Source organism: Chionomys nivalis, chromosome 21 (genome assembly GCF_950005125.1).
Source record: "Chionomys nivalis chromosome 21, mChiNiv1.1, whole genome shotgun sequence".
In the NCBI taxonomy this organism is placed as follows: Eukaryota; Metazoa; Chordata; class Mammalia; order Rodentia; family Cricetidae; genus Chionomys; species Chionomys nivalis.
The window spans coordinates 34,967,183-34,979,438 of NC_080106.1; the positions used below are offsets into that span (position 1 = coordinate 34,967,183).

General features: G+C 41.4%; 1 protein-coding gene across 1 annotated transcript in view; it reads right to left on the bottom strand.

Moving 5' to 3' along the window:
- The window catches only part of Rbl2 (RB transcriptional corepressor like 2), a 50,782-nt gene extending 39,542 nt beyond the window's left edge, over positions 1-11,240 (bottom strand). Inside the window, exons 1-5 of the mRNA XM_057753684.1 lie at positions 10,905-11,240; positions 10,077-10,207; positions 8,225-8,425; positions 4,955-5,019; positions 1,063-1,191 (exon numbers count right to left, since the gene is read on the bottom strand). Of these exons, the coding sequence (XP_057609667.1) occupies positions 1,063-1,191; positions 4,955-5,019; positions 8,225-8,425; positions 10,077-10,207; positions 10,905-11,135 (757 nt within the window). The 5' untranslated portion in view covers positions 11,136-11,240. The remainder of the gene's footprint in view (positions 1-1,062; positions 1,192-4,954; positions 5,020-8,224; positions 8,426-10,076; positions 10,208-10,904) is intronic.
- Between the last annotated feature and the right edge of the window lie 1,016 nt (positions 11,241-12,256).

Genomic DNA, 12,256 nt, shown 5'->3' on the forward strand with positions numbered 1-12,256 from the left:
TAATCTAAAGAATCTTAAATGCAATCTAAAATCTTATTTTTATTTTGTTTTTCTACTTTTTTGTTTGTTCTATAAACTGAAGATAACACTCAGGTAAGGCAAGCAATCTGGCATGGAATCTATCTGCAGTGCTACATCTCAAACCTTTTGAGCAGCAGGTAATTACAGTAGCTAACTCCACTAATTCTGAAATCAACCCTGATAGATAGGGAAGTTGAAATTCTAATTGAAACCATGCCAGACTGACAATCAGAATTCTTCCACAGTGTTCTTCAAACAGAATCAGCAGTGCCGATTAGACTATAGATCCTCGGTATTCACACGTATGGTTTATAGCAATTACATAATTTAAAGCATAATCTATGCATTGCCAAAATGAGTGTGTCTCTCATACTTGTCACCTAGAGAATAAAGATTTTATTTTAGAATTTTATTTTCCTATAGCAAAAGAAGTGAAATGATATTCTTTAAGTAAATTCTTTTGTGCTACCTGGAGTGCACAAAACTCGCTAACAGTCAAAAATACTACTGTAACTTTAGAGTGATCTTTGATACACTCCGTTTCTAAGTTATCTTTTTTCAACGTATTTTTCAAAAGCTTCTAAAGTTCTCATTTAAGACTAAATGATATTTTAGTGATGACATTTGCTTTTGTTTTTAAAGGTGGAGGGTTAGGGACTGAGTGACGGTTCAGCAGTTAAGAGTACTGGTTACTCTTCCAAGAAAACCCAGGTTCAATTCCCAGCACCCACGGTTCACAGCCATCTGTAAGTCCAGTCCCACGGGATTTGACACTCTCCTTCTGGTTGGCCTCTGAGAGCACAGGCATGCATGTGGTACATAAACACCACATGTAGACACAACACTCATATGCACAGGATAAAATAAAACTTTAAAGAAACACAGATGTGCTGACTCTTCAGTCTAAGTACTCTGACAGTTCCATGGCGAAGTTCCGATACTCGGTCCTCTGATGCTAGCAGACCTGGATTTGGGGAACAATTCCCAAAAGTAAAATCTTGTGGAAACATGGGCTGTCAAATGTTTCACGTATAAACTTACCTTTGAAATTAGGGTTCACGAGTTCTTTGCGATTAGAACACTGTAGGGCGTTTCCATAAACTAGATCTAACGCACACAGCAGAAGGTGGTAAGAGTTCACCAGATCATCACTAATCATGGGGAAGTTGCCTATAGGGTCACAGAAAGTCAAAGAGTTACACTGGCATCCACTCTACAATAGTTTAAAATAATCATTTTCTTTCATTATGAGTGATAAAGTGTTTTGGCAAATTTACATTTTGGGGGACTGATATTTTAATGTATGTCTAAGAATTCAATGAAAACTAAAACTTTACTTAAATTCAATACACATTTAATAGGCATCTGTTAACTAACTAAAACTACTACTGGTCTGGTCTTTGGATTTCTGAACACACAAAAATTTATCAACTCTCTTAAACTTTTTTACATAAAAAAGTTTTTCTACAGTGAAAATTACTAGAAATACTTAGAGGTAAACCACTGGAAAATGATTGGTGTATGATTTTTTTCTCATATACATACTCTAGAGAAGAAAGCCTTTCTTCAGAGCCCTAATGGTAACATTTTAAAATGCTTTTCTATACAGTAATAAACGTTTAGACACATTAATCCAACAGAACAGAAATACAGACATTTGACTTCAGCAGCCACTATCCCAAGGGTAACTGCCAATGTTTGTAGCAGAAAAGTAAACATAGCCCTAGCCGACTAACTCGCCCTTTGTGCAGTGCTGGCTTAAGAATACCGAACAGCTCCATAGAAATTGCTAGCAAGTGTCTAAAAACTGTTGCCACACCTCTGCATTTTCATGCATAGTGCCGACCCAAAGGCATGAAGCACACTTCCACACATAGTGTGTACCTTAATGTATGCATCACCCACGCCTGGTTTTGTCTCACTGGGTCTATTTTAGACTTTCCTCCTTTGTTTCCTTCCAAAGAAAGTTACCACCTACCTTAGGTCTCCGGATATAGGATGCTTTTTCTTTAGAGGAAACATTAAAGCAAAAAATAAATAAATAAAAGCCTGCTGCTGCCAGAAAGGCAAATGAATACTAAGAGGTTGAACTCTGTATTGATATACTCCAGTTTACTTGCTCGCCTCTAGTACAAAAGGTCCAATATTAAAAATCGACTCCTATTCTTGCACATAGCTAGGAAGCCGCACCCACTGGTTATAAGCTACAAAGCCACCACTGGCAAGTCTAAACTTGTTCCTGTGTGCATTTGCAGCGGAGGACAAGAACAGCAGCACTGTAAATCCTAACCAAAGGCTGAAATGCCCCGACAGAGTGTGTTCTAGTTGAAATTCCAGGACAGTCTCCACACGGGAAAGTTCTCACTTCAGACCCTGGCCTTACAATGGACCTTACTACACAGGCTATTTTATTGTTTAATTAAGAGGTAACAAAAAACGGAAAGACTTAACTTCTAGATTTGGCTTACTTGTTCAGGAATGTGACTTTATGAAAACAGGAAGTGGTCTTCTGCTCAAAAAGCCCTTCATGTGACAGCTCAAACTTGTTACTTGCCATACCAAATCCACAAACATACAAATAATTAGCTTATTATTGGGAATGAGATCATCTAAAATGTCCATATGCTGCATGCTCAGTCTATCTTTCCCACAAATAAACCCAACACTGAATAAAAACAACTAAGTTACCCACGAGAGCTGATCCAAGCACACCATAGTCACTGAGCTGTGCTGTGCACCTGAACGCAGTACTTGGAGGCAACAGAGACTCCCAGAAGCTAAGTGTGGTGTCTCCTGCCTAACTGAGACTCTGCCATCATTTAAATAGTCCTTATGCTAGCAAATACATTTGCTCCGAAGAAAACAAAATAGATTAAAATCCTAGTAGCCAGGCAGCCATCCAATACAATCAATAAAACTACTATCATATGTAATATCAGTCATACAAACTAACATGGCAGCCTTCACAGAAAGTTTATATACGTCTAAGGTTTTACTTTATGTCACTGATTTATGTCACATTTATTTTATTTTGTTTTATATTTGTGGTGCTTAGGAGGAAATCCAGGGTCTTGTGCACACTAAGCAAACACATCTGTGACTTCTGACTGCACTAAAGAAAGCAGCCAACATCATTGTTATGAAAAGCAAAACTAAAAAGCTCACAAAGACTCTGCCTTCAGCTGGGCACACAGCGGATGGAGGACTCCTCTCCCTTCACACCTGCACCTTCAGCATCACGCTGGGTGACAAGAGATCTGGATTCAAATCCTAGCAATATTCTTAACATTTCTGGGCTTTAACTACCTAATCTTGAAATCAAGTCAGCTGAGATAGTTGATCTAATAAAGGGAATCTCTTATACAGTAATTTTCCTTTACCCATGATTTTATTTTTATAGTTTCAGTTACCTTTGATCAACAGACAAAAAAAAAAATACCAAATGGAAAATTTAAGAAATAATTCTCAGGCAAGGATATCTGTAATCTAAGACTAGGGAGACTGAAGCAGGAGGGTCACAGGTCCAGGTCAGCCTGACCTACATTGTAAGCTTCAGACAAATAAAAACTAAGTTTAAAATTGCATGTTTTTCTGATCTGTCCAGCTCTGTGCCACCTGGAACATGAATCATCCCTGTGTTCTGCATATCCAGGTTGTATATGCTATGCATCCACTAGCCAATGAGTTGCTCTCACGGTTACTTGGTCTATTGTCTCCATATGGCAGTGATTTTATTCAAGTAATCTGTAGCTTACTTAACAATGACCCTAAAGTAATGCAGCAACTTGCCAAAGAAAAGCCAAAACATGGAAACGTTTCCATTGAGTGAAAAGATGAGTGTCCTTAATTTAAATAAAAACGTAAGTTTACTGGAGAGATTGCTCAGTTGTTAAGAGCACAGTTGCTTTTGCAAATAACTCAGGGTTTGGCTCCCAGCACCCATATGGAGCCTCACCACCATCTCTATCTCCAGGTCCAAGATATGGGATGCCCCCTTCTGACCTCCTCTGGTACTGCACGCACATGGTGCACAGATATACATGCAGGCAAAACATCCATACATATATATAGAAGAAAACTAAATTTTTAAAAGAATCCTATGTTGATGCTCCTAAGATTTAGAGTACAATAAGATAATTGATAGGGGTAAGATTTATATAACCTCTATATACCAACATAACAGCTCTTTTCTTATCATCACTAATGTCATTTATCTCTTATTGTGCCTAATATGTAAATTAAACTTTATGTAGGTATGTATAGGAACCCCTGTATAGGAACTATCTTTGGCTCCAGGTCTTAGAACGTTTCCTGAATACATAAAGGTGGCACTATGGTATACATGAGGCTCCTTCCAGTTCTCACAATTTGGATCTTATTGAACTATCTTAGTGGCAGTCATATGCCACAGTCTATAGAGAAAAAGCTAATGAATATAACTGTACCTTCTCCTTAGATTGTTAAGAATTACCACTATATGGAGATGTATTTCCGTGCATGCAACCTTGGATAGAGTAACAGAATGAAAAGAGGAGAGAAAAAGATTCTAAGTATCTGATTAAGTTTAGACACACGTTACCTGTGGACATGCAGAAAGTCATCAGAACCACTGTGAGGACTTCAGTCCCACTCAATGAGTCAGACACATCTTATGGAGATCAGAGCCCTAGATACAAGCTGATACAGAGTGGGGTTCCATTCGCAATTCAAAACGAGAGCTTCACATCACAGAGATGTGGAACAAGTATAAAATGAAAAGTATAAAATGAATTTTCCTCCTTAATACGAGGAAATGTGGGTACTGTAACGATAGTCTAAGGATCCTGGTAAGAAGAGTGGGCCTTTCTTCCTGACCCATAATACAGCTGATAGAATCAGCACCTGAAATGCAGGTGAGCAATTCCTATCCAAATAAATGTTACTCTTCGCTTACCTTTTGCATATATAAAAAGCACCCAGCAAAAGTGGAAAATTTCAGATGTGGTACAGGGCTGTCGCCTGGAGGGGGAAAAACAAAGTCATAAGACAAATACAAACATTACAAAGGGACATCCAAAATGACTCAAATCAGTAGAGACAAACACACAGACTCAGGAGGGAAAGCAGACCTGGCTTGACGGGGAAATGGGCAAGAAGCTCTGCCCCAACTAAATACTAAGAACAAACAGCTGGGTTGCAGAGAAAGCAGTTCGGGGGAGGGGGAGAGACTTTCTAAGTCTTTGGGGTCAAGATACGTAAGACACAAAATAAAAAGAAAATAACCATTCCTGTTTTTATAAAATCACATTCCTAGACAAGTAAGCCAACTCTAGAGGTTAAGTCTCTCCATTTTTCTGTTTTTGGAGACAGGACATGTAACCTAGGATGGCCTTGAACACCTGACTCTGCCACGTGCTAGGATTACAGGTTTGTGTCATCATGCCCAGCTTTACAGAGCCTATTTTAATAAGGATCAAGAGAAGCAGCACACCCCAGAGAAGAGTAGGGGACGTGGTGTAGTTCTGGCGCTAGCATGAGCAGCCACTTGCTTCTCTTGGCCTTTGTCCTTCACCCATCAGAGTTCCTGTATTTAGGAGTAACACTAGACAATCTACTCAGCCACAGTCACAATGAATAGTCAGAGTTGGACTTCTAAAAGTAGCTTCTTACTGCACTGAGGAGGTGGAAGCAGAAGACTCTATAGTTCATGGCTGTGCTTGGATATTTAACATGTTCAAGGATACCTGGGCTAGATGACACACTGTCTCAAAAAAAGAAAGAAAGATATGGCCTTTTTGCCATAGTATATGATAAACTAGTTATGATTTTGATTGGCCTCAAACATAAAATTTAGGCTCTTTTGCTTGTAATACATAAGCTACTCTAAATGTTAGCTCTGTAACATTACGACCCTGGGGATACCTTGACTAACCTCCTTGCTCCCCAGTTCCTTCTGGCTTGTCACTTCTACACCTATTGCTAGTTCCTAAGACCCCATCTCTATCTCTAAAGTAATCTGCCTAAATCCTATCCATTTCTACTTACTCCATGTAAAGCCATCAAAATGGCTGATCTTGACTTCCTTTTGCCTCCGACATCCCCCTTTTCCGTATCTGCTGCACTCACAATGCCTGTATGCTACTTCCTGCCCCTCATTTTTACTGTCACGTCTCAGAAGAGAGACTCTGGGTTGTCTGAATCCCCATCCCCTGCATGATACCGCAACAGTTATTTCTTGTTGCTGTGTTTGACTGTACATTACAGTCATACAAGAGACAGTACAACCATGGTAAAGCAAGCGTTCTGCAGTAAGTCTACCCACTCAGCAGGTACATGGATTGTCCTAGGTGCTTATTTTCCCATGCCTAACAAGTCAAAAACCTATAAGCTTGTCATAGTACATGTTTGCACCTGAGAAGAGTGCTTGCCTCATAACACACACACAGGTAAGTGCCACATATCACTAGTGTGACTGTTAGCAGAACGTGCTCGAAAGTGCCACGAGCATGAGTCTTAGAGAATGTGTCTAGCATTCATGAAACCTTGGATTCAGTTTCCAAAACTCACCCATAAGTACAGAATAGTATAAATGTAAAACTCTTGAAGAAATAATACAAGCCTCTTAATTAGAACTGGGTGATATACACGCATACCGAACAAGTGTGATAGGAAGTTATTTTTAGACATTCTAAAGAAAGAAAAAGCTATTTTGTATTTTTTTTTTTGAATGATCATGGTAGGGGCTGGAGAGATGGCTCAGTGGTTAAGAGCATTGCCTGCTCTTCCAAAGGTCCTGAGTTCAATTCCCAGCAACCACATGTTGGCTCACAACCATCTGTAATGAGGTCTTGTGCCCTTTTCTGGCCTGCAGGCATACATGTAGACAGAATATTATATACATGATAAATAAATAAATAAATAAATATGATCATGGTGGCCTTACTAAGACTCAAAGATAGCTTGAAGCCAGAGTTCAGAACACATCGCTACAAAGCTAGGGACAGTGGGGGCAAGGGGAGCTCAGGGGACTGAGATAGGACAGAACAAGCTTGAGGCCAGCCTGGGCTACCTAGTAAGTTTAAAGCCAGCCTGTCTACACAATGATGTTCCTTCCCCCATCTCAGGAGCTTTGGATTTTGTTTTGTTTCTCTTTTTGGCTGAGACAGGATCTCTCTTATACAGTCCAGGTGATCCTCCTGCTTCAGACTCCTTAATGCTGGAATTACAGTTGTGTGTAACTATACCCAGCCTCTTGAATATATTTTTTGTTATTGTTGTTGTTTTTCTACACAGGGTTTCTTTGAGGATGCTGACCGTCCTGGAACTCACTTTGTAGATCGCCTGCCTCTGCCTCCAAAGAGTTGGGACCAAGGTGTGCACCACCACACACAGCCCTCTTGTACATTTTTTTTATTTCATTTTACATTCCAATCGCAGTTCTCCCCACCTTGTACATTTCTTATGAATACTGTTTTAAAGGAAATTCCTTGATATACTTTAAGAGCAGAATTTCCCTCTCCCTGTTTTAAACAAACCTGGATGTTAAAGGACGGCATGTAAAGACCGAAAACTCTAAACCAGATAAGCTGATTTTGTAGAACTTGACCAGAAAACAAGTCCAGAGTAGTTGAATTCCCCTATTCTCATGCAGTCTAGTTTCTCTGATGCGGATTGGCTAAAACATCAAACTGATTTAAGGGGACTATTATTCATTCATTTTGACAGAAAGGTCAAATAATAGAAAAAGAAAATATGAGTATCTGATCTATACCAAGGAAGTCAACTGGAGAAAGTACTTAAGGTCTGATTTGTCGGCCTGCATAAAAATAAATAAAAAAGGAAATTTTATATCAGTATAAAACCCAAACATTTTGCATTATGAAAGAAGTCAGACAGACAACTTCTAACATACAGCAAACAACAACAACAAATTATCATTAAAAAAACAAACAAACAAAAAACATTTGAAGTCAGGTGTGGGAGCACATATCTTTAATACCAGGACTGAGAGGCAGAGGCAGGCAGATCTCTATGAGTTGGAGGCCAGTCTGGTCTACACAGTGAATTCCATGCCCCCAAGTCTACAAAGGGAGACCCTATCTCAAAACAAACGAAAAAGCCCAACTTGTTAAGAAAAAGTAATTTCTGAAGTCATGTTTCCTTTTAAAGAGTGAGGAACTGCGCTTCAGAGAAAGGCTGTTCCCAAACACACACAGAAGCATACCTCTGCTTTCGTCCTCTTTGCTGGCGAGGTTGTTCTTCTTGGGGATATTTAAAAATATCTTGAAAAATGGGTTCATATTTTTTAAAAATCACAGCAGACACAGTGAAGTTTCTTTCTAATCTTTCCGTATGTTCTCTGAATTGTGGGGGTAGATTTGCCATGTCTTCCCACTTCTTCATCTTGTTAAAAAATTCAATTAAGCTGATATCAAAAATAAAATTGAGTACCTTAGTAACATAAAGGTGATGTTATGCTAATACAACTAACAATACACCCAAATCACTTCATCAAATCATATTTCGGCAATGACAAAATGCTTTTGGCTAGCTTTACCTCCTACCGTTTGTCTATCACTCCAATCTCCTAATCAGCTCTGCTCAGACTATGATCACTTTAGCTTCCGTGTGTGTGTGTGTGTGTGTGTGTGTATGCGCCTGTGTTCACATAGGCCGTGTGAGGAAATGCACTGATGCTGGGTGTCTCCCTCGACCACTGTCCACCTTATTGCTTACATTTTCCTGCTGGGTGTGGCAGGAGCTCTTACCCGTGCTTCGTCTCACCGGCCCCTGCTCAGATCTTTTAAATACTAAAACCGTGGAGCTGGAGCGATGGCTCGGCAGTTAAGAGTGTTTGCTCTTCTTGTAGGACCTTGGTTCAATGCCCAGCACCTACAAGGTAGCTTATGACTCTGTCTCACTTCAGTCCCAGGAGATCTGATGTCCCCTTCTGACCTCCTTAGGCACTAAACATGCACCAGACACACATTCATACATGAAGGCAAAATACTCATACACATAAAATAAAATGAATCTTAAAAATTTTTTAAAAATAAGATGCGAAAGTTGGTATGGAAACAGCCAAAATTTCAATGTATACATCTTCCTAATCTCATTCTCTACTCCCCCCTTCAAATATAACCCCCATTCTGATGTTAATTTTCCATACTTATATTCATTAAAAAAGTAGTATTTTTTGTTTGCTTTTACATTTTATGTAAAATGTATCATATTATAAGTAGCATTCTGCAACTTAATTTTCATTTAATTGTTTCTGAGATTCACTAGTGTCAATACATGGAAATACCTAACTCATTTATTTAATTACTAAAATCATCCTTCCTATGAACATAAAAAACTTCCTGTATTCACTCAACCAAGAGAAATTCAGATTACTAATAATTTACTTTTTAAAAAAAAAAATGGTGCAGGGCTGGAGAGGTGTGCGTGGCTAAGAGCACTTGGTGCTCTTGCAGAGGACGCAGGCTGTTCCAGCACGCACATGGTGACTTATAATCACTGGGAACTCCAGGTCCAGGGCATCCAGTGCTCTCTTCTGGCCTCACAGACACTAGGAACACATGTGGTACACACATACATGCAGAAAAACACATACCCATACAAAAATCATGAATTTTCAAATGGTGTAATAAACATATTGGTATGTGGACAGAACTTTCTTTAGGGTCTGAGAACGTGCACTTTCCATTCTACACACTCCACAGACACGAAAACACAAGTTTCATGCATGTGCATCTGAGCATAACGCCACTTAATAGGCTGTCCTACCTTTCCGATTCATTCTATCTTCAAAAGCTCGATATCTTTATTTAAATTTATATTAACATCACACAACGAGTCATAGCCTTTAATGCATTAAAGTGCAAATATACTTGTTAGTAAAATATGAGCCTGACTCTGAAATAGCAAAGGAAAACCATGACTCGGTTTCTAATTTCAGCAGTCTACATGTTAGAGGCTCGGAGAATAGTATACAAAGAGAAATCTCATTATCAGCGGGATTTGTAAGCTTTTATTTTAGCTACATTTTCCTTTTCAAGCGCTAACATAGTTACCTCTGCTCCGAACATCGAAGGATTCTAGTTAAAGACACATAGTTTCCTTCAACAGTCCCTTTGCTTACAGTTGGGACAGATTTTCTGCAAGCCACATATAAGGCACATGCTAACCAGTGAAGATCATTTCCCTGAAAAAGAAAACAGTGCTTTAAAACTTGTCCAGAGTCACTCGGATTTTTAAGGTCTAAAGTCGCCCCATTTCTTTCCCACGGATGTAACAACGGAGAGGGGTGAATTTGATGTGTGAACAGATGAAATATATATATATTTCAAAATACACCGACCCAGAAAATGACACGGGCATAACCACCGCGTTATAGGTTAATTGCTTATAGATATTGCTTAGCCTTCGAATCGTGGGCCTCTATGCCCTGCTCCTTCCATAAGCTATATATAAAATAAGTGGGCCGTACGCACAGGCAGCTGATAAACAATCCGGACTTCCGTGTCACTTCCCATTGGCCCATGCATGGGAGGTGCCTGCAGAGTTGACAGGCACTGGCCCGAATGGCCATTTTTTGTCAACCTCAAGCCCCGTCCCAAGAACGGGACATAACAAACCTATAGGTGCGTGACAGCCAAAAAGAGTGCCCGAGCTCGGCAACAAATGTGTGTGTCTACACTGGTTTTCAATTGCGGGGGGGGCGGGGGACTAGGGAGAGGGGTGACAGATCTAAAGCCGTTCTCACAAGTAACGCGAAACTTAACGCGTCTCATCTGACGGCTGCAAAGCCACGGCAGAGGCAATGGTGCCGAGCAAACGATCAAGCGACCCCAGAGCCACACCGAGCCCCCCTGACCTCCCCGGATGGTCTGCGCGCGCACCTCCAGCGTGTAGCTCTCGCTCATGCTGCGGTAGCTGTCCCAGGCCTCAGCTCGCGCCGCCTCGTCCACGTTGAGGCGGCTGCACAGCTCCTCGAACCGCTGCTGGATCTGAGGGCCCGGTGACCCCGCGGGCTGAGCGCCGTCTGCGGGGTCGCCATCCTCCTCCTCCTCCTCCGAGCTGGCTGCGGCCGGAGGAGGAGGCGGTGGTGACTGGTTGCCTCCAGATGGCATGGCGCACCGGAGGCCGCGGCTCTTCAGATGCGCCGAGGGCCCGGGCCCGCAGCCATTCAAACCGCGAAGCGCCGGCCCGTCAGCAGCTTGCACCACGACTGTGCCGCCCCCAGAGCCCCTCGGACCTATGCGGGCACCCGTAAATCTGAGCACAGCCTGCTGGGAAATGTAGTCTCGGCCGGCATCTCAGGGGGACCAAAAGTCGTGGAAGAAGGAAGAGCAAAAGAATCTGTGCTTCATGTCGGGGCAAATGAACTCTCCCTCCCATTTTAAGTGTCTCTCAACAGTGAGACCATTCAGAAGGCTCTTTTGAAAAGAAAATATCCAAGAAATATCGACAGGAGAAGCCTTAGTATCTAAGCTCTTCACGCAAACACTTCCTTTTCACCTAGAATTCTTCAGATAATAGTTAAGATTAAAAGGTCCAAAGTCTGGATAATAGCTCAGCTGCTCGTTCTAGTTTGCGGTACTGTTACTGAGAAAACACTGACTGAAAGCAACTCGGGGAGGAAAGGGCTTATTTTATTTTAGACTTTACAGTCCATCCCTGAGGGAGGCTAAAGCAAGACACTTATAGGCTAGCTCCTCCTTGCTGGGTCAGTTGCACTTCTAAAACAGCTCCCATCTGCCTAGGGACAGCCCCGCAGGCCAAGTCAACTGAGAAGATTACTCAAGAGACGCTCCTGCCAGGCGGTGGTGGCGCATGCCTTTAATCCCAGCACTCGGGAGGCAGAGGCAGGCGGATCTCATCTACAAGAGCTAGTTCCGGGACGGGCACCAAAGCTACAGAGAAACCCTGTCTCGAAAAACCAAAAAAAAAAAAAAAAAAAAAAGACCCTCTTGTGTCAACACTATCTATGGCAAAGATATATTGGGCCAAGAAAGATCTCACTAACCAAACAAACAAAAACAACCCCCCCCCAAAAAAAAAAAAACCTCTTAACCAAACAAGTAGGCATGAATGTGTTTTCTTTTTTTTGGGGGGGGGGTTGAGACAGGGTTTCTCTGTGGTTTTGGAGCCTGTCCTGGAACTAGCTCTTGTAGACCAGGCTGGTCTCGAACTCACAGAGATTCACCTGCCTCTGCCTCCCAAGTGCTGGGATTAAAGGCGTGCGCCACCA